The sequence below is a fragment of the Podarcis bocagei genome, assembly GCF_964188305.1.
Source record: "Podarcis bocagei genome assembly, chromosome: 10".
Taxonomy (NCBI): domain Eukaryota; kingdom Metazoa; phylum Chordata; class Lepidosauria; order Squamata; family Lacertidae; genus Podarcis; species Podarcis bocagei.
In genome coordinates this window covers 13836927-13858977 of record NC_138135.1, presented here as the reverse complement: position 1 = coordinate 13858977, position 22051 = coordinate 13836927, and the positions used below count along the sequence as shown (strand labels likewise).

Below are 22051 nucleotides of genomic sequence, written 5' to 3'. Positions count from 1 at the left end.
AATTTTGGGGCTCTGGCCCTTTATCCCAAGGGACCACTGGTGGGGCAACTAAGCTACATTAAGAGTTTTACATTGCAACCCTACACATTTCTACTCAGAACCAAGTCTTGTTGAGTTCCATGGGGCTTAGTGGATATAGGGTTGCAGCCGTAATTGATCCATTAATATATCTGCATAAAACATACTCACCTTCTTATCCAACAGACTTTGGGGGAAATTGCCTGCTTCAAATGAGGGTGCTGTGCTGTTTTTATTGTAATTATCTTTTATATCTCAAATACATCTTTTTAATATAGCTAGATGGAGTTTTAATTCTATTAAGGCTTATTTGATTTTTTTAATGATTGCTTTTCCTCTGCGCTTTGAGCTGTTCTTATTTTAACTGCAAACTGCTTTGAGTCCCTGTCAGGGGAAAAGGCAGGGTATCAATAAATATATATAAGTATGTAGCGATAGTTCTAAAGAACACTCATTTTTCTTTTTCTAGATGATCCACGGCACTCAAAGTGGGCGCCAGAGAAGATTGCATCTTTTGGCTTCTAAGGCATCAACCGTGATCTCTGTAAGTACCTGTCTTTATGTTTGTATTAACAATGTTCTTAAACTGCCCCCAAACTGACATTCTCTGGGCAGTTATCAATAATGTTCAATACTATAAGAGATCAAAATAAATATATAAAACAATCACAGTATAAATTAAAATAAATAAAACCAGCGGCACAAAACATGGACGGTTACATCCCCCTTAAGTCATACTTATAGTAGTACGACTCATGCAACACGTTGGCGATTAATATACACACAATAATTGCCAAAATGATTATGCATTTTTTATCAATCTTCTGAGAAAAATACGAAACATTATGCAAAGCCACAGAGACTTGCGAACTACCCAACCTAAGATGAACTTTATAATGTCTGATTTCAATGGATTTTTCAAGTGCATAACTCAAATCTTTTGTTTTCTTTATCTTTTTAGGTAAGTTCATGAAGATACCAACAAAAGGTAAGTTCGGTGTTGTTCACAATAGTCTTACTATTGAAATGGCAGAGAAAGTGGGGGAAAAAGATGCAACATAACTGCTAGGCATTTCTCTCTGGGGATAAAAGTCAGCCTGGTGCCACCACAGAAAAGTCCCCATTTTAGTAATCATCTGTTGCACACCATTTGGCTGGGGACATCCAAGAAGGCATAAACGAGTTAACTTATTTATTTTTTTAGAAAATGCTGCAGCCTAGTTGAAAGGACTCTTCAAACCATGTTTTTATATTGTTTAGTGGAAGGAATGCCTTCTTTTGCTATCAAACCAAAGTTATTCTGTCCGCTCTGTTACCTATGTTTCTTCAGGTAGCTTAGTGATGTATACGGCCGTGTTTCCAAAGAGCTTGCTGCTTCATAACAATGTTTGGCAGTTTAGGTCATCATGTCCCCCAAATGAATGGTTGGCGGTTACCATAGGGATAAAAAGGACTTAAGAGTCTTTGTGAGCTGCAGCATAAAAAGAGAGAGAGAGAAAAAGCCCTTGTTTTGGCATGTGTCTGCAGTAGAGTATTCACAGTGGATTGTGAAGCTTAATTTCAGGAATAATAGAAGGGTCAAGGAACGGCTCATTCCTTTCTGCCTCCATATTCTGTTGAGTGGACGATGAAAATTCACCAGCTGCCACAGCAGTAAAAACATATTTTCCCCCAGAAAAGAATATTTTCTATTTCTGAGGAAAGGCATTTAAAATAATGTGGTGAAAGGCATATTGCACCGTTCTATTCCCAAACAGCATTTCGTTTCATTTATTTATTTATTTTATCCTGCCTTTCCTCCAAAATACGGCGCTGTTTTAATTGTTCCTCCTTGTGAGCTTTTTGTCCTAAATAAGCTATACATGTCAAACCACTTTCAGTATTGTTGGGACTGTAGAATAATACTGTTGTTTGAACCAGCCAACGTTCACAAAACAGTGTGTAAGCTTTTGAGTTACACAGAGCTTTTCTCTCAAACTGGCTCCTCAACAATATAAAAAAGAGTGGGTTGGGGGAAAACGACGGGGTGAGCAGAGTGAGAGAGGATGCCGGGCTGGATAAACTTTTGGTCTGATGCAGCAGGGCCTTTCATCTCTCTTTTTTAAAGATTTTCTTATTTTACAGAAGTAAGTGTAATGTCTCTCATATTTTTTCCATGTAACATATTTACAAATCCGTTTCATTTGTTGAGACATTAGGGGGAGAAGAAAAAAAAGAAGGGGTGGAGGGAGTGAAGATGGGTGGGGTGGGGTGGGGTCGGGTGGCGATGTTTCTGTTATGCTTAATGTAAGTAGGGTTTGGTGTCAGCGTTGCTTGTGCTGTTCACTTGTGTTCCTTTGGTGGTGAGAGAGGTTGGGGTTGGCCTAGGGTGTGGTTGTTTGCTTGTGATTGGCTGTGGTGATCTTTGTTTTTGTGTGTGAGTGGGGTGGGTGGGTGTTTTGGATCAGGTTAGCCATATTGATTTGTATGCTGTTGGTGGATTATTGTCATTGTCTTGTTGGGCTGTGTATTTGATAAAGGGGAGAAATACCAGGGTAAAGGCGTCTTCTTCTGTTTGTCCCCATGTCAGTTTCAGTTTATTGGCTAATTTTTCTAGTAGGGCTGTTTCCCATACTATTTGGTACCATTGGTCCATGCTTACTCCTGACAGGTCTCTCCAGTGTCTGGTTTCTGGCTGCTGAAAGTAGGTGGGTTATGAGTTCTTTGTGGTGTAAATGGGCATTGTTGTCTTGGAAGATGTTTAAGTAGGGCCAATTCTGGGGTGATGTCTAATACTTGCTTAGTTATTTTACATATTTCTTGTGTGGCTGTTGTCCAGAATAGTTGGATTTTGGGGTACTCCCACCACATGTGGAGGTATGTGCCTGTGGAGGTGCACCCTCTCCAGCATTTTGGTGAGGTTCCTGGGCGTATTAGCGCTAGTTTTCTTGGTGTTAGGTACCACCTGTAGGTGAGTTTCAGAGTTTTCATCTGTTTATTGATGTTGGCGTGTAGTCAAGTCCTGTCTGCCGTTTGTTTCAGTTCTAAATTGCAAGGCAGTGAGGGGTTACAAAACCAAAGCAAATTAGAATTGTGCCTTTGGAAGAGCACCTCAGGTTGCCTAGAGACATACTGGAACCAAGCAGCAAATGTAGGTTGTTCATTTGAATTAGGACTGTCTCTCGGTTAGCAAAATTTCAGCAGAAATTCTAGCTAAGAGTTCTGAATTTGTGGTTATATTTAACTGATCTTAGATTGGCTGTTTGAAATTGTACTGTGGGCACATCTAATTCAGGATTAAGCTGGTTTAATACCCGGGGAGTATTAGGCATTGAAATTCTATGAGAGAGACTACCATTCCCATGATTTTTTTTTTGAGGAAGCCATCATGTGATCACGCATAGCTATCACCACACAGAGGATGACGTCAGTGCAATATGTGAATCAGCTACTATTTCTCTCTCTCTGTGTGTGTATTTTAAACCCCTGGTCCAATAACATAATAGAACCAGAAGATCTGTTGGCCCCCGAGGCAGACCCCAAAATGGCGCCAGGGAAGAAGGGGTGAGGGAAGATCTATATAAGGAACAAGCAGCGAATAAAGATTGGCATTGGGATCAAGCACTGTCAGAAACTACGTTCCCCAGAACAGGATCTACACATCACTCTCCATTTAGATCAGATACCTTTTCAATTATAGAGTTGGCAAGGTATAGCATGACTGGAACTTCAGCAAACAATTAATAGCCCCCAAAACTTTGCCCCGCAAAGGGAGAGAGGGTTGCTAACCAGTATGATCAAGGGTGATTTCCCTTCTCCCATGGCTAACGTAATTCACTGATACCTTAACTGACAAATTGTTAGAGGAGGCCCCAGATAATTTAATACATGCAATGCAGGAAATGTTTGTCAGGCTCAGCGCTGGATTTAGGGCAGGGTGCCAAGCTGATTGGGTGCATAATGATAATGATAAAAATAAACAATATTTAATATTATTAATTGAAAAGCTATATTTATATAGGTACCTACTGAGAAGTTCCATAAAAAGCAACTGTACAGAAAGGAATTATTTATTGATGTATACTAGGGATCAGCAAACTTTTTCAACAGGGGGCCAGTCCACTGTCCCTCACACCTTGTGTGGGGCCAGACTATATTTTGGGAGGAATATAAAAAACACAAATTCCTATGCCCCACAAATAGCCCAGAGATGCATTTTAAATAAAAGGGCACATTCTACTCATGTAAAAACACGCTGATTCCTGGACCGTACGCAGGCCGGATTGAGAAGGCGATTGGGCCAGATCCGGTCCCCCGGGCCTTAGTTTGCCTACCCATGATGTAAACCTCCCAAATGTATTTTGCATAGTTAAGTTTTTACCTCTGTCTTTAGTACATTTTATTTTATTGCTATGACTGGTGGCTGACGCAAATAAGGATTCTTATGATCTGATAGTGAAAATAAAAATATTTGGGAGTGGGGCACACCAAATTTTGTGCTTGCTCAGGGCGCCATGTTAACCAAGTCCAGCTCTTTCAGGAAGACAGGATCCTAGATCGTAGAGTTGGAAGGGATCCTGAGAGTCAACTAGCCCAACAACCTGCAATGCAGGAATTTCAACTAATGTATCAATGACAGGTGGCCACCCAACCTTGCAGCAATGCTACGGCTGTCGGAGCACGGTATCGTGAGAGGCTGCTGTTGAGCCGATGGATGAACTCTCACATCTCCTTTGAGGGTGGGGTGAAACTGTGCTGCACTGGTTACTGCCACATGTTGGAACCTCTGAAACTGTTGCGATTTTGCCTACGTGCAGTTTCACACAAAAGCAACTAAGAGCTGGCCGAAGGCCAAGAAGACTGAGCAGAGGGAGTTATTCTGCCTAGAGATATGGGACCTTGGATACAGCTCAACTATAGGTTGAGGTCTCCATATAGGCATGACGACTCATGGCCTTCCTTGCTGGATAGTTGGTTGGTCAGTGTGGTGTTGAGAGTCGTTTGGAGTTTAAGAGAGAGAGAGTTTAAGATGCGTGTCTGTATCCTGTATATAGTAACTTGTGAGTCTGCTGCAAATAATAAACACCTATAAGTAACCAAGTTACTGGTAGCAGCGTCTTGTTCCTGCTTCATCCTTCCTGCCTGCAACTGATTGCTTCTGGAAGTCTGTGTATGCTCTGCTATATTCAGTTGGGTCTGGCTAAGATCCTGCAACAGGTTAAAGTTGCAAATCACCAATAGAAACCTTACAAAGCAGGTGGAGGCACAGCCCTCTGTTTGCAAAATGCAGGTCGTTGCAGGAGCAGCGGGTTATAAATTGTCCTCCTTTAGACCCAAGGGCAGCTATATTTTGCGCAACAGCGAAAGGGTAGTTGCGCTGGTGCTGAAAGAAACAAAAACCCTCCATGTCCCTAAATGGGATACCATTGACTGTGGCACCATATTAAAAACAATAAATCATATTTATAGATTTTATCCGGCGCACACTGTCCAAGAGCCTGTTTACTGCGACGAAGTGGGGGAAAAAATCAGCAGAAAAGCAAGCGAAAGGTCCCATTGCAAGCTGATGACCTGCTCTGCTCAGCTGGTGAAAGAGCAAGTAGGCATGGCCTTTAGCTGAACTGAAAAAACTAATTAAATGAGCATAAATCAGTTCTTAAGCCACCAGCAGGTACACAGCCTTGGGTCTGTTTACTGGACCCAGCTCATGGAAAATTCCAACCGAGGATTGTGAGAACTAAACTGAGCGGCTTTCTCAACAGCAACATGCAAGAAACCAAAGGGACAACACTTTGCTTTGCAAAAGAATACTTGGGTTTTCTTTCTTTTTTGGCACCTTGGAATTTGCTAGTTATCGGGGATCCCACTGGGCTACTCTGGGCAATAAGTACAGTTTGGAACAGGTATAGATGTAACATTATTGCTTTGCTATTTCAGGCTGATTCTGTTTTTTTTTTTTTTTTGACTGAAATTCCATGGCCCTGATCCAGCGAGGAGGTATACATTTATGGAAGTTACTGTGTATCCCAGGCTGAATATGGGCTTCAGCAACTGGAAAAATGTCTGCCACATATAGAGATAATTGCTCCTGTGAGCGATCTACTTGGGTAATCAACATAAGAAGTGAGCAGCCAGCTCAGGCAAGATCATTCCCCCCCCCCCCGTGAACTTGGAAATGGCAGCTTGTATTGTTTTCAGTTCATGAAAGTGGAAGTATTCATGCTTTCATGTTGCACTTTTCTCTTGAGTTAGACCACTTCTGGGAGCTGTTCTTTTTTTGTAGTGGCTGCCATTTTGTAGAATCTAAACTGATCACAGTATGTCACAAACACATGTTCTGTGTGTTTGGCTGTTGAGGAGGAAGAATGGGGCTGGGGGAAAAAAAGTGTTCTCTGTGTGTGCGTGCTTGCTAATTAGATTAACAGTCGTATAATAATTCCAAAGAAAAGCAGTGAAATTTCCAACTTCTTTTATTCTATTCGAGGAATATACAGTTTCTCAGAATATATAGTTTCTCCACTGAGGAGCAAACTCATACAAATGCCAGGAAGCTGCAATCTTTTATTTATCTCATTCTTTATCTAACTGAAACCTCTGATTTGGTGCATTATTTATGCTAGTGTCTGGCTTGGTGTTTGACTCTTTGGACTTCTACAGTATAAATGTACGATACTGCAGTATTTTAAAACTAGAACAATGTCTATAAAAGTAAGTGATCAGGAACTGGTGCCGGTACTAAGAATGGACAGTGTTTTGAGTCAAGATCTATTGTTTTGGGCCATAGTTTTTGAGTTGTTGTTTAATTAAGTGCTATTAAAAGTGGAAATTTTCAAAATTCATACTTCCATTGTGACAGCATCCTTTATTAAATAGCTTCATCCTTACCAAACATTCCCCCCTCCCCCCGGATAAATTGAGTTTCGGGATGGTCAAATATGCATTCTTCACATTGTCAGTCAACAGTCATGGAACTGAAACTGCATATTGCTGCTCAGATTTTTTTGGGTTATTTCGTTTGGAAAAACATGAGATAAAAGGGAACATGATAGAGGGGAATAAAATTATGGATGTTGTAGATAGTGAAGTTTTTCTCACTCATAGTCTCACATACTAGAACCTGCAGTTCTCTGTTGAAGTTGAATTGTAGAAGATTCAGGAGAGAGAAAAGGTAGGGGATAAGACTAATGAAGTCAGGATGATTATATGCTGCCCCTAGGAGTGCAGGCAGAATGACTCTGCATTTTGCATTTTTTATATAAAAAATTATATGCTGCTTAATCAGAAAACTGTGCAATAAAAAAATAGATAAAATAATCAATAAAGGACAGATAAAAATAAAGAAAACTGTTAAAGAACCACCCCAATAGATACACAGATAAATTAAACACAGATAAAATCAGCAAAATCAGTTGCTGGGGAGCAAGAGTGAGAAAAGATATATGGTTGGCTAGTGTGAAATTGGATGCTGCACCAGATCAGTGTGTGTGTGTCTTGGTAATCTTTTGTAATATGATGCCCTGTGCGAGGCTCAGATTTGGTGCCCCCAAATGGATCTTCTTAGTTATGGACCTTCTCAATTTTATGCCCCTCAGTTCGGCGCCCTGTTTCTCCCTAACCATCTCCCCAATTTGAAACAAGAAGATATTAACAATGGGATGGCGGAAAGACCATGCCTGATTTTCCAGCTTGTGCAGCTATTAACAGCTTTGGGGGATGTTGTTTGAACAGTGGATATGGCATGTGAGAAAGGGATAAATCTTTCTTCCTCTAATGCTCATTGGGCTCCCATGTTTTTCTTTATGTTCAACCTCCCCACCAGACGTTGGGTGATCTGATCCTAGGTCTTGTAAGTCATATTCAGTTAGGTCCTAAAAAGCCAGGCACAGCTGTTTTGGTTTGGAAGTAGCATTTTTGGGTTGTAGGTACAGTGGGAGAGGTTGAGTATGCTGAAATTGTATAATTGTTGAGTTGGAAGGTACGCTGAGTGTCATGTAGTCCAACCCCCTGAAATGCACGAATATTTGTGCCCAACGTGGGGCTCAAACTCACAACCCTGAGATTAAGAGTCTCATGCTCTGCCAACTGAGCTATCCAGGCAAGGATTGCTGGCCGATGATTCTCAAGATTCTGTGTGGAACAGTCTTGCATGTGAAATACCAATCAGGAGTCTACAAAAACGCATTAGCCCTGCTTTGCCTTTTGATAAGCAGGGGTAAGAGGGTGCTAGAAGCTATTTCCCCACAGTTATAGTTCATGTGTAGGCTGTGCTTAATTCTAGGGAACGTTTTCGTATCCTGGTCCATACTTTGTAACCTCTAGGATTGTTTACTTTACTTGAATGCCCTTGAAGGCGAATTTGGTGGAATGCTGCTGGCTCTTCTTCTAAGCTGTAGGAAGGCAATTCTGTACACACTTACCTGGGAGTAAGTCCAGCTGAAATGAATGAGACTTTTGAGTAGACTTATCCTTCCATCACTATCAGTTCTTTACATTTGTGGGGGGTTTTCCTGCCTACAAGTGCTGGTGTTTGATCAGATATAATGAGTGTGCTGCTACAGCCAGTTCCTCAGTGTTTACATTTCCAGTTTTGCTGCTATTCACTAGATGTCACTGCCTGTCCACATCCTATAAGAGCAGCTGCAAATATAATGATAATGATAAAGGTTTGGCCCTTCTAGATTCCCACAAATGTTTAGGGCACTACCACTGGGCTATATACAATATATATTTTAATCTATAATAGGTTTAGCTTGAAAAGAGGTAGTGGCGATGAGTAACATGTGCATTTGGACATTTTCATAAGAGATGGAGCTTTGAAAAAGAGGGTTCCATTTTAATTCTATAGACTTACAGTCATACCTCGGGTTACAGACGCTTCAGGTTGCGTTTTTTTGGGTTACGGACTGCCGAAACCCGGAAGTACCGGAACGGGTTACTTCCGGGTTTCGGCGGTCGTGCATGCGCAGAAGCGCCGAATCGCAACCTATGCGTGCGCAGACGCACAACTGAGGGTTGCGAATGCTGGGGGTTGCGAATGTGCATCCCGCACGGATCATGTTCGCAACCTGAGCATCCACTGTATAAGCTTATAAACCTATTCATTTTTGATTCATTTGTCAGGCTTAAAAAATAAAATAAAATCCATGAGATGAGCTTACAGCCATGAGGCAGTCTGGACTGGAGCAAGCCATTAAGAGGGTTCTGGCACCCCTCTCCCCAATTCCATACTGTTTGTCATCAGTGATGATACATCTTCTCACTTTTTTCCTGTGAGTATGGATAGGTGTACAGGCCATTGCCTTTCTCTAAAATTACAGAAATCTGTTGATCAGAGTTTACACCCCAAAGCAGGTGTTTTCCATGTGCAATCTATAGTAATACACAAACAAAAGTTCAGACACAGAATAAGTTTATTATGGTATATGGCAAACATCAGACACTTTAAACTGTTCTCTGGTGTCCAAAAAATGGCTTCATATTTAGTAAGAAAAATAGTCTTTCTCCTTAATATAGCCTTTACATTGTAAAAGGAACATGTTTTGATAACAATCTTGGCTTTCAGGAAATTTTTGCTCTGTGCTCAAGGAATTCCCATTTCCCCTCTTCCCTGTAAGTCCATTTTTTCTAAGTTTCATGGATAGATTAAATATACCATACAAAAAAAAAATCATTTGGCATGGAGGAATTTAAAACTTTGCATCCCCTTTTTTTAGATTTAACAAAAATAAAATCCAGACCCTAGAAACTCTTTGCTTTTAATCCCTCAATATTTTTTTTTTTACAGACAAAAGTATCCTTTCAGTAGTTTTATTTAAGAACTCACGCACTAAATAGATATAAGACACATCCAATATTGTGTTCCTGATAGCAAGTGCATAGATTTTGTTAAGATTTTTGTTCCCCACTTGGAGAGCATGTTTCATGGTCAAAAGAAGGGATATTTCCCAGTGATTGTGATAGAGCATATATATATGAGAGAGAGAGAGAGAGAGAGAGAGAGAGAGAGAGAGAGAAAGAAAGAAAGAGAGAAAGAAAGAGTGAAAGAAAGAGAGAAAGAAAGAGAGGAATAGGGAGGAGTAAGAATAGGCAGGTAGGAAGGAAAAGCATAGGAGAAGGAGGGGAAAGGAAACAAACAGGACACAGCAAAGTTGTGAAATCACAACAGAGAATGAAGAACAAAAACAGCCAAACCAGCAGTACAGTCGATTCCTGATAAGTGAATAACCTGATTGTTTGTACACAATGCTTTATTCACTTATCAGGAATGAAACACAGTACACTGTTTTTTCCATAGCCTGATACCTAAGGACCACCAAATTGGGTTGTTGTTGTTTTTTGTAGATAAAAAAACATTAACACTCACTCCAGCGAGGTATTCAGAAATCTTTTGGACTTTGAAATAAAGCTCCTATAGTGAGAGAGAGAGAGACACACTAGTGGCACAGCCCTTTGCTGTTAAGACCACAAAGAGGTTTGCCACCGCCATCAGTTGGATATGGATTGCAGCCTATGTGAAGCAGAAACGTACCTGAATTGTAGGTGGAGACACAGATACCTTCTAAATACTAGCAGGGCTGTCCTTATATCTCCCCCTCTGGAAAAATAAACCACTTTGTTCTTGTAGACGTTCCTGTAACACTAAAGCCTGAATTTTGAAGGGCTAATAGAATATGGAAACACTGTAATATCAAACATACAGCGGCTGCCATCTCAAAATGGCTTATTTACAGGAGCAAAGGAATCTCAGGTTGTTTGGGGTCCTTGTGCATATTAGCAAAGTGGAACTAGGAACTGGGAGCGTTAGAAGACCCTAGAGCTGCCACACATGACTATGGATTGAACGATGTGTTGTGTATGGGGTGGGGATTACCAAGAAGCTGGTTTCCCCATGAGGCAAATGTGGGGGTAGAGGAGTACTTGGAGGGCAGAAATTGGGTGGGTAGGAAGGTGATGCCGAATGCCTCCCACTGCTGCTACTTTGGCGAGATGGAGCGTGGTTCTACCCGCCGCTTTTGAATCAGGCCCCTTGCGGCTTGCATAACCCACCAAGCCCAATATAGACCACCAGCTCTGTAGGGTGGTGACCCAACAGGAAGTCAAGAATAGGTCTACCATTTTGCAACTTTCCTGAGGTAACAGAGAGGTACCCCCCCCCACTGTTTGCCACTTTGAATGGTATTAGGCAAACAATGAGCTTTATAAACGCCTGAAGAAATAATAATAATAATAATAATAATAATAATAATAATAATAATAGGAGCCCCTGACTCTTTTAAGGGTTCCTGAGCCTCCTCAACCTCTGCTTCATCATCTGAATGTTCCAGGCAAGATGTTGAAGTGACTTCAGCAGTTGTTGTACCATGGCAACTAACTCATTGCTATAACTAGCCCATGAAGGTGATTATGATTTACATTTCACAAATGTAAAGGTGCAGCTGAGAGACAATGAATGGCTTGGCAAAGGCCACCAAGTAGTAGAGGTGGAATGTGGACCTAAATGTCCCATGTGTCGGCCATTGCATCCTATTGATTCCAATCATCCCCCGTTTCATTTTTTAAAATGAATAATAATAATAATAATAATAATAATAATAATAATAATAATAATAATACTAAAGATGCTTGCATCTTTTACACTGAAATAAAATGATTGTCAGCACTTATCACAATTAAGGCTCATGAAACTGACCTGGGAAGATGAGTTCATTCCCAGCCATTCTTGTTTCTATTTTTATTTTTAACAAGAGTGTCTACTTTCTTGTGACGTAGCAGGCACACTGTTGCATCATGGGATATGGTCCCATGATGCAGCTGTACAGATGAGGTACTTGGAAAACAGAACCAGGGGCTGGGGCTGTGGGAAGCAGGCACCAGTGAAGCCACGTGAAAGGCAGCAGGAACAGCCCCCCCCCCAGGAGGACAGCTCTTCCCCCAACAATTTGCGCCGCTTTCGAAACCCACAGACATAGAAGCTTGCAGAACAAGCTCCTCAGAACAGGGAGGTCATGGGGGGGGGGGATGAGTTGCCAGAACCGTGAGAGAAGAGCTTCCATTGAACAATGTTTCTATTCTGAAGAGGTTGCCATTTTGGACTGTGCGTGACTGGCTCACACAAGTCAAGACCAGAAGGGAAGTCTGGACTCCATCTTATAAGAGCACTTTTAAATGGCCTTCAATTCCTGAGTTTGGGATAAAGGAATGTATGTATGGCTTGAATCCCAGAAAGCATGGGGTAGAACTTTCTCTATCTGCAGAACCCCTCCCCAACTTGATAAATTTGAATATCTGATCAGTCGAATCGATAACGACGACAACAGCAGCAACAACAGAAATCCCACCCGGGTCAGTGGTATCGATGAAATGGAGACAAAATTTATAAGAGCACTGGGCGGAATCAAGATTGCACCAGCGACAAGCCTGCTTGCAGCTTATTTTCACGGTCGTTTGTTTTCTCTGATAATAAGAGAAAATACAATTGTGGGCCAACCAGCCCCTTGGCACCCAGGAGGGCAATAAATATTGTAATAATCCCTTTTCTCCTTAGAAATTTGTGCCGTTTCATTATCCATAGCGTACCATGTATGCCAAGATCAAAATAATCCCGTTCGGCACCTATGGCGATGCTCTTTATTTTATTGTTGACTTCCACTAGCTTTCTCTGAGCTCACATGCCTCTGGATGTCTCTAACAAGCTTGTTCACCTGGTGGGGTTTTGGCTCAGGCTCTCCTACCTGTAGTTAAAACATTATTACTTCTGAGAAACAGTGGGCTAATTCCATATGCTGCCAGGGAGCACAGAACTTCTGGAAGAAATCCCAATATTTTCCACATTCTACTCCCATCAAGCAACTTTTTGGTAGTAAACTTAATATGCTCCTGAAAAACAGAAACATGTAACTTTTCAGCCATTAATCAGAGGAAAACTTTACTTAGGATTTTTGGTTTTTGTGTATAAAACACATGTGATTTCCTAAAAACTATGACTAAAAAGGCATCTCCAATGTGACTTCAGGCAAGCAATTAAATAATCTTATATTATCAAAATGATTAAAAGCAGGGAAATGGGGGGGGGGAAAGAGAGAGCAAGAAGTTGGAGGTAAAATAGATCAAGGGTATCTACAAATCTGCATTCACTCTCCAATCAGATGTTCACTTAGGTGGAATCGACTGTATCTTTTGTACACGACAAATAGAAGAAAAAAAATCAACAGGGACGTGAAACAGTGAGGTGTGCAGATGTATTACCAACACGGAATGACCACCAACATTACAACACACAGAGAGAAAGAGAGACAAGTATTAGGAAAATGGTTTAATATTGGAGACAGAAGCAAAAAACTGCATCACACAATAACATACGTTACAAAAATAAGTTTGACTGTTTCAACTACACGGTTATGTCCACAATGAAGACAGAAGAATCAGAAAAAACTTTTGATCTAAACAGCAAAAAAGCAAACCCCTACTTTTTTTTAACTAATACATTTATCCACATAAAGTGACTGTGTACTCCTAAATTCTAATTTATCTTTATATTGTGTAACAGCACAATACAGAATAAAAAGTGAAACTTACCGCTTGCTTTAAAGACAAAATTCTAAACACTAAATATAAGCAAAGGGAAAGAATTAAACCAAGCCAAAGTTTGTTTGTTTTTTTAAATTCTCTTAAACAAAACCAACTTTCTTTCTACCAACTGGAAATCAAACTTGAAAATCAGCCATGATCTGGAGGCCCACAAGAGTAAGCCACAAAAATTTCCATATTATTATTTTTTTAAATCTCCAGTATAAAAAGTTCCACTGGTACAAAATGCATAAGTACAATCAAGTTTTAGAAATAGGAAAGCCTGTGGTTTGTGTGGTTTGTTTTTTTTTTTTGGCTCAAATTCCATCAAACAGCAAAATCCAAATTCATCAACGAAACAGAAACAATACTCAAATGGTCTTACAAGTTTCCCACTACTTTGCAGTAACTTTGGCTTTTCTCTGACAAAATTTCAAAAGGAAACCTAGGGGCACAGCCCGTTTGCGCCACAGATACAGCACCGCCACCCATGCGCTGAGCGCATCCCCCATGGGGATCAACAGAACCCTGTTTCCTTCTTCTAATATCTGTTTGTACACAGCACGACAGGATGGTTGGGGAATTGCGAGGCGTGTTTCCTGGACGCGCATCCCTCCCCAGACCCACCTGGTTTTGATGCGCGTCTTTTGCACACAAGTAACTTTCCTCGGACAATGAGGGAAGGCCAATAGTGCGCATGGGAGGATGTGCGTAAACCACAGAGAGAAGGAAACTGAGTTTTGTTGAGTTGATGGGACTCTTTTGTATATGGACACTGTACCCATAGAGCAAATGGATTATGTCACAAGGTCCAGACATTCTCAACTAAAAGAGAGTTATTCATAATCTACAAACAACATGTTCTCACAGCACAACACCCCGCCCGCCCACCCACCCTCCGGTACACAGGGTTACTTTTTTGTTTCGTTTTGTTATGACATCATTCAGAAAGATAATGAAAACTACAGCTTTTTTTTTAAAAAAACAAAACTCTTTTTTTTGTTTTGTTTGTTAATCAGCACTTAAGTTAATAAGAACAGAAACAGTAAAATGATTCCAGAGAGTAGCACAAGCCAAGGAATAATAATAACCCCTATGGTGAAAGAAAGATGAACTTGTTACTCCTTTGAAAAATGGTAATTTTGCTGAAATTGGTTGATTTTGGTTGGAAAACTACTTCTTTGTGCTTTTGGAGTTTGGTTTTTGTAAAGCAAATTCCCCTCGTTCGAATAATTTTCCTTCCTCTGCTGTAAAGCTCTTTGCACTCTTGCAGCTTCCCACCCCCAGCATTTGATATTTTAGGAGTGAAAAATAACCTATGCGGGATCAGAAAAAGCAAAAAAAAGGGGGAGAGTTTGTGGAGCACACGTGCAAGTGTGAATACTGTGTACAGTTAAAGAGCTTGACTGGCTGGTTTTCCTTGTGGCAGTTTTCCCCTGTCAAAGAGGCAAGCCCAGGGCTGGCCCAAGACATTTTAGCGCCTGAAGTGTACCACAAAATGGCACCACTTCCCCTCCAGGGAAGAAGGGGCTGAGTGAAGATCTACGTCGAGGACAAGGAAATAAAGATCTACATTGGGACCTGCTGCCCCTGTGGAGTCTGCCGTCTGAGGCAGTTGCCTCATCTTGTCTCATGGCTGGGCCGGCCCTAGGCAAGCTGCTTTTAAAATGTGATAGCAACTTACCTCTTTGACCACAGGAATGTCAAGGGAAACAGTCAGCAAAGCTCCAGATCTGTTGATGCTTCTTTCCCTGTCATATGCATCTCCCTTCTTTGGATCTCTGCCTTTGTCACTACGGAACTGGTCTAGGCCTGTGAAATTCTTTTAGTTAAGTTCAAGATTTCCCCCCATTGCAAACGAGTGTTGCTTGAAAAATAGCTAGCAATGGGGGCAGGGGACACCTGCCGCAGTTGACACATGCAAATTGACAAGGAGATCTAGAGTTCTTTGAGTTTGGCACCGGTTGGTTGCGTGGCAAAGGAACAGTAGCTTGGGTGCAATCCATTGTGCATGGCTGCCATTTTAATGGGGCTTTGGTGCAAGTCCCATTGAAATGAATTGGGGGGGGAGTGTCCTCACTGAGTTTTTCTACACGAAAGGGATCCGAAGAGTTTGAAAGAAAAGCACAATTATTTGGGAAATTTAAATGCCAAACAACAATATGTCCTGGAAAGACATATTATGATGATCCTATATTGTGGATCGGTATACATGTGATAATCCAGTAGGCAAAAATTGCTGCAAGAAGTACAAAATAGCCCTCAAAGGGTTTAGGAAGGCCCCAGCAGTAGTAAAAACATATGAGAATAACACAGAACATTATCTATAAGTGCGTGTGCTAGAAACCTTTTTTTATTTTTTATTTTTTTGCATCACTTGGATTCTAGTCCTTTCCATCCCAGGGCTTCTCTATAAAACAATCATTTGAAAGCAAAGAGGGGGTGTGTGATCATTATTTTGTATTTTTAAAAGATACTTTACAAGGGGGATTTTGGGGGCAGGGGGAAGGTAAGGGAAGGTTTGACTGAAGTAGGAACAGACAATGGGGAATGATTATGGCACTTTCATCAGTAGCTTATAGGGCTGCTGACATGTTTTGGCCTGGAAAGGGGATGATCTGCCAGAATAGAAGACCCAAATTTGGTTTAGGAGTAGGAATGTTATCCGATCCAAAGTAAAAATAAAAAAAAGCCATGAAGGGTGTTATCAGCATCTTTTCTTCTGTTTTCAGTTTCCTGGGCTCTTTCCTGCAAACACTCAGGATTCGCAGAATCCCTCTCTTCTCTCTATGAAAGCAGTTTCTCCATAGTGAGTGTTTGCAGGGCTGTGCCCGTATATTGTCGCGACAGAGAATAAGGGTTACAAAATAGGTAAGGCAAAGATACCTTTTACATTGGACCACTTTCTGTTGATGTAGCATGCAAGCTTCTGAGTTACACAGAACACTTCCATCGAGCAAAATGGAACGCTGTGGCGATTAGTTAGGCAAGCAGAGAGTACAGCCGATTGCAAATGCAACGTTTCATTTCAGAGAGATGCACAGAGAAAAGCGCCGCCTGTGCTTGCTACTGCACTAAATCAAATACGTGACGCATTAAGGGGAGGTAGGAAGTCCTAAACCAACCTCGGCCCTCCAGATGTTCTTGGCCCACAACTCCCATGATCCCTAGCTAGCAGGACCAGTGGTCAGGGATGATGGGAACTGTAGTCTCAAAACATCTGGAGGGCCGAGGTTGAGGAAGCCTGTCCTATACTGTACTGTTAAGGACACAAGCCAGGAAGCTTTGATTCGCTGTAGCTGCTCTCCATATGGACGTTGCATGTTCAGGAATGTTTGCCTGCCCTTCACACTTTGCATGTTCATTGTGGGGAACACCAGCATGGATGCAGCAAACCTGTCATCTATGGAGTGCGTGCACTGATAAGCCCTAACTGACGGCAGCTCCCGGGTGCATTTGCAAACACCAGCACATAGATGTGACGCCAGCGCAACAACTCTGACCGATTATCAACCCACAAAGCTTAGCGTCCAGGCATGCCCGGAGGCTTTCATTTGTCTAGCAGAACTTCTGCCTTTGCTCTAAACCACTGCCCCCCTCTCTGACACTTTCCGTGTCGGCTCCCCTGAGTTCAAAAAGTGATATGCCATGCCGGGTGGGAAGGGGAGAGACTCTCGTTAAAAGAAAACCCAAAGTGCTTACCTTTCTCCCACCCAGTTGTGCTTGCACGTTATAAAAATAAATAACTTCAGAGCAAGGCAGAAGAACTTGCGGGATACCTGGAGATGGTTCAAGGGTTGTTTTGGTCTGTGGCCAAGGCATTTTGGGACGAGGGGGGCATCGGCGTACCTCTTGGGACACCATGTTTTAAAGTGTTGTGCTTTGCTTGGATAATATATATGCACTGGCTGGTTAGTACATAACTGAGCCTCTTTTCCTTCTCCCCTGCTGGTGTGCCATCATACCCTCCAACGACCTGCTGCTCAAAATCAAAAGGCTCGTTTTTTGGGTCCTGAGCTCCTGTGGGAGCCAGGTGAACTCGTGCCAGAATGCCGGACCAAAAAACCAGGACATTCCACGATCCAGTCAGAAGCCAGGATGGCTTCCATAATTCTGGGTTGAGGGGTTGAATGGAATGCCCTGTGACTTGTTTATTACAATTATTTCTGCCATGCCTTTCTGGATACAGACCCCTCCAATACATAGATCTAACGGACCCGATCCAGTCCAGGCTACCTGCACTAAGAGTGCAAACAGCTTGTTTGCTGTGGGAACATCTGAGCCCATGAAAGCGGGTGGTTTGTGTGCCTGGTTTGTTCCGAAGCTTAGCTGAGCGACAGCAAGATTTTTCCCTTCTACCTTTCAAAGAGTTTTGCAGCAATTCAAAAGTTTGCATGCTCCATTATCAACAGAAATCAGGTCAGCAAATGATATTGCCCCACCTACTTTGCATCCATTAAATCTGCATCAATATATGACGGACAATTCAGGCAGATAACACATCAAAGCATTACGACATGTGTAAACCTCATCCATGAAAGTAGTTTTTTTTTATCTGCAGTGCACAATGAAGATTCATCCAGGAAGTTCTAGTGCATTGGATTTAAGCAAAAGTTTATTTTATTTCATTACAAAAATATTTTTCCCCCCTTAATGATTTCAAATGGTGGGTTTACCTCTCCTACCTAGAAGTGGTCATACAATACATAATTAAAGAATTTATTTTATTTTATTTTATTAATACTGAGTAGCATATTCCAGCAGCATATTAAAAGCTCTTTTAAGAAAAGACAAAAAAAACCCCAAAGGCCTAAAAAGGAGATCTACAGTTACTATTTTTAAATATTTTCTTTTTAGTTATAGATACAGAAGAAATTTAGACAGCAGTAAAATATTATTATTATTATTATTTTGTCCTTCAGGTCTGCCCTGTGCATTTTTCTGATTTCAACCATGTATTAAATAAACCACAAAAAGTAAGTATATATATATTTATAGCTATAGATATATATATATATGTGTATATATAAAAATAAACAGCAAAATGGTGAATGTATAAAAGTATTAACACTCAAGACAGCTCTGGGTGGAAAGGGTTAAAAGTTCAAAACTTTCTCACCTTAGAGGTTTCCATACATTATGAAGAAATTACATTGTGAGGTTTGCTTTCACAGCGTTGATGTGCAGAGTGGTTAGAAAAGTGAAACATGGGCACTTATACAATGTTTTACAAAAAACATCCAAGAGAAATAACAAACAACAACAACTTCAGGCAACAAGACCACAGGATAGCAAGTTAACAAACTTTTTAACCTCTTTTTCCTTTAAATATTAGGGATTCATACAAAACACATAGTAAAATACCCATGTTATCAAATTACTTCACACAAGAAACACACTGAAGCTCTAGGAAGAAAAGTACCTTTGGAATTTGGCACTGAAGATTTTTTCACTGATTTCTTTTTTTATTATTATTATTTCTTTAAAAGAAAAAAAAAACTGATCACATTTTGCTGAACACAAACACATCTAAATTGTCCACAATAATAATTTAAAAAAAAAATATGACACCAATGCGTCACAGAAGCCAACACAAACTTAGTCTGGAATAGTTTTATTTTCCACATGAAAACTTATTTTTTTTTTTTAATTTTAAGCAAACAACTTTTTCCGTTTTTTGAAATTCATTTTTTTTTGTTCTGTTGTTGATATTGTTCAAGTAAAAACCAATTTCAAACCTGTTGCTTATAAACACAGAACACTTAAAGACCATAAGACCCATGATGAAACCACAACTTAATTCACAGAAGCACCAATGGAACAACAGCTAACAGTAGCCTTTCTCCTGTACATTGAAACAGTATAAAATATAGGTAATTTTCATGTGCATTAATTCATGGATTGTCTAACTTGTGAGTCAGTTCAGCAAAAGGTGACGGAAATAGGTAGCATTTGCCCTAAAACAGGGTAAATTTTTTTGTTTGTTATACTAATCTACAAAAAGTGGTTCTATATATATATTCTTAATGAGAAAGTGAGCCACCTAAAATGGCCTTATCAAAAAACTTTACACTGCCTGAAAAATGTAAAAACTATTACAGACCTCTAGAGACTTAAAATCAGACAGTTCTTCATTTCAAACTGTTTTGGAAGTAGTCTGTTAGAAACCAACATTCTGTCTCTGGACACATATTGCTATTGTCATCAATGACCAGCCAGAATGCCAATCTCTGTATAATACTTTCAAGTCTGGTTTTTTTTATTTTTTATTTGAACACAAAAAGAAAAGGGGAAAATAAAGGAAAAAAAGAACAACTAAAAAACCCTAACAAAACATTTTGCCACAGGTTGTGTGTGTGTCTTTTTTTAAAAATTTAAATAATCCTATTATTAATTTGACTAGTAATAAATTTTGATCTTGCATAAATGCAGCAATGCTTTTCACATTGACTTCCCAGAATTCGTATAGCTAGATGAGGTCACATGCAAATTTCAAAGGTTCAAACTATAGATCAAAGGTCAGTAGGAGAACCAAATTATGATGTGAGGTCAGAAAGACATCAGAAACAATGACGGGACGATGAAACTTTTTTTTTTATAGACGCCACAGGGACATGCTAGGCAAACGATGAGCTAACGAGCATGAAGATGTCTAGGGAAAAACAAGGAAGAGGAAAAAAGTTACGGAGAGTCTATGCAGCAGAAACAAAATCATTTTTTAAAAAATGGGTGCAGGAGAAAACTAATGCAAATCTTGCATCATCAGAATATCAGCCATTCACGCAGTTTGCATTAACTGTACACTTGGCCAACAACGATGGCACAATGAAGGACCCCCCAAAAGGAATCCATCTGAAAAGGAGTTAGAAAAGATGGATTCCTGCTTTATTTGGGGGGAGGGGGAAAGAATAAAGAACCAGTTTCAACAAATGCAACGTAAGGGGGGTGCTGTGTTGGAGTGGGTTGGGGAGAGGAGAGAGAGAGAGAGGAGAATAGTCCAAGACAACTAAACTTTAAACTAGATAATGGAAACTACGAACAGGTTAACCAGACGAAATACAAACAGGAGGATAAAAAAGCATGTAGGATGTAGAATTCAACGGTGAAAAAGCACCCATTGTTGGCACAGATACTCCAGAGACTACTTCAAAAGGATCTAGCTAGCAGAGAGAGCTGCTCTTTAGGTATCCAATAAGTTAACAATAGGCAATAAATAACTTCCATTATTTCTGAGGCAGTAAAAATTTTTGTATAAAAATAGAAATGCTTTTTACAAATAAAATTTACAGGCCTGTGGCTTTCTTTTGTTATCTATTATTATTATTAAATTTTTTATCTTTCAAGAAACATCAAGTATTGTCACTCTTTTTATTTATTTATTTTAAACCCTGTAGCTTTAGAAACGGATCTCTAAGTCTTTTTTTTTTACACTAAAACTCTAAAAAACAAATCCCGTAAGGACTTTAAAAAAAAAGAAGAAAGAAGAAAAGAAAGAAAGAAAGAAAGACCGCAAGTGAAATATATAAAGATGACCAGTGTTTTAAACAGGATAATATAACATCACATCAATCTGAAACTCTTTTAAGAACGAAAAATAGTCAAGCCCCTTTAATAAAAATCGAACTGAAGTAAATGTAAATAATTGGTGTTGTTTTTAAATGAGTTCCTCTCCCGGCACAGGGCCATTGATAGTAGCCTATTAACTGCTGGTGCCATTTGGATAAGTCTAGGTTCAGACGTTTGCCCGCTTTCATTATCCCCATCAAAAAGTATTAAGGAAACCCAGGCTGAGAAAGTTAAGCTGCAACATTTGTTCTCTCGAAAATTTTGATTCTTTTTAAGATTTTGGAGGGTGTGTGTTTATGTGTGTTATCCTTGTCAGGTTGGTTTTTTTTCCTTTTTCTTTTTTCTTTTTCAAGTCAAGTTTCAAATTCAAATAAAGTAATACCCTTCAGTTAGGTTAGCTAAGTTTCCCTTATAGCAGGTGGGGACAATGGAAGCAAGTATTGTGAAAAAAAACACACAGCTGTCTCTTGGCGGTGGTTGGCAATGTGTTCTTATGTTCTTTCTCAACCTCCCCAAGGGGATGATGGGTTTTGCTCAAGGGACTTACCCTAAGAAATCTAAATTAATAGCAGTAAGCTTCTGGGGTAATGATCAGTAAGGTTTGCTGTCGTTTTTGGAGCGCTTCAGCTGAACTTTCAAGCGTTTCATCCCAATCTGAAAGCCATTCATAGCCTGTATAGCAGCTTGTGCAGAGACAGGATTGTCATAGCTAACAAAACCTGCAATACACAAAACGGGTTGGGGAGAAAAAGGCATAAGCGTCAGCAAAAAAGCAACGACAACAACTGCTGTAAAGTGCTTTTACTGTATAGGGAATAGGGATATTCGTTGTATATATTTATGGTTGCATTTCAGTTTGGGCAGCCCCATTTATCTCCTTTTTGATTGGTTATTGTTTTGTTCGTTTTTCGTTCGTTTCGTT

The 22051-nt window shown here is 40.2% G+C and overlaps 1 protein-coding gene across 30 annotated transcripts in view; it reads right to left on the bottom strand.

Annotated features, from left to right (window-relative positions):
• Positions 1–9389: 9389 nt before the first annotated feature.
• CELF2 (CUGBP Elav-like family member 2) overlaps positions 9390–22051 on the bottom strand; it is a 552082-nt gene continuing 539420 nt past the window's right edge. For 29 of the 30 annotated variants that reach the window (XM_081210125.1, XM_081210105.1, XM_081210107.1 and 26 more), the window contains one exon: positions 9390–21848. In XM_081210125.1, coding sequence (XP_081066251.1) covers positions 21721–21848 — 128 coding nt within the window. In that variant the 3' untranslated portion in view covers positions 9390–21720. The remainder of the gene's footprint in view (positions 21849–22051) is intronic. The other variant, XM_081210111.1, reaches the window with a different exon arrangement.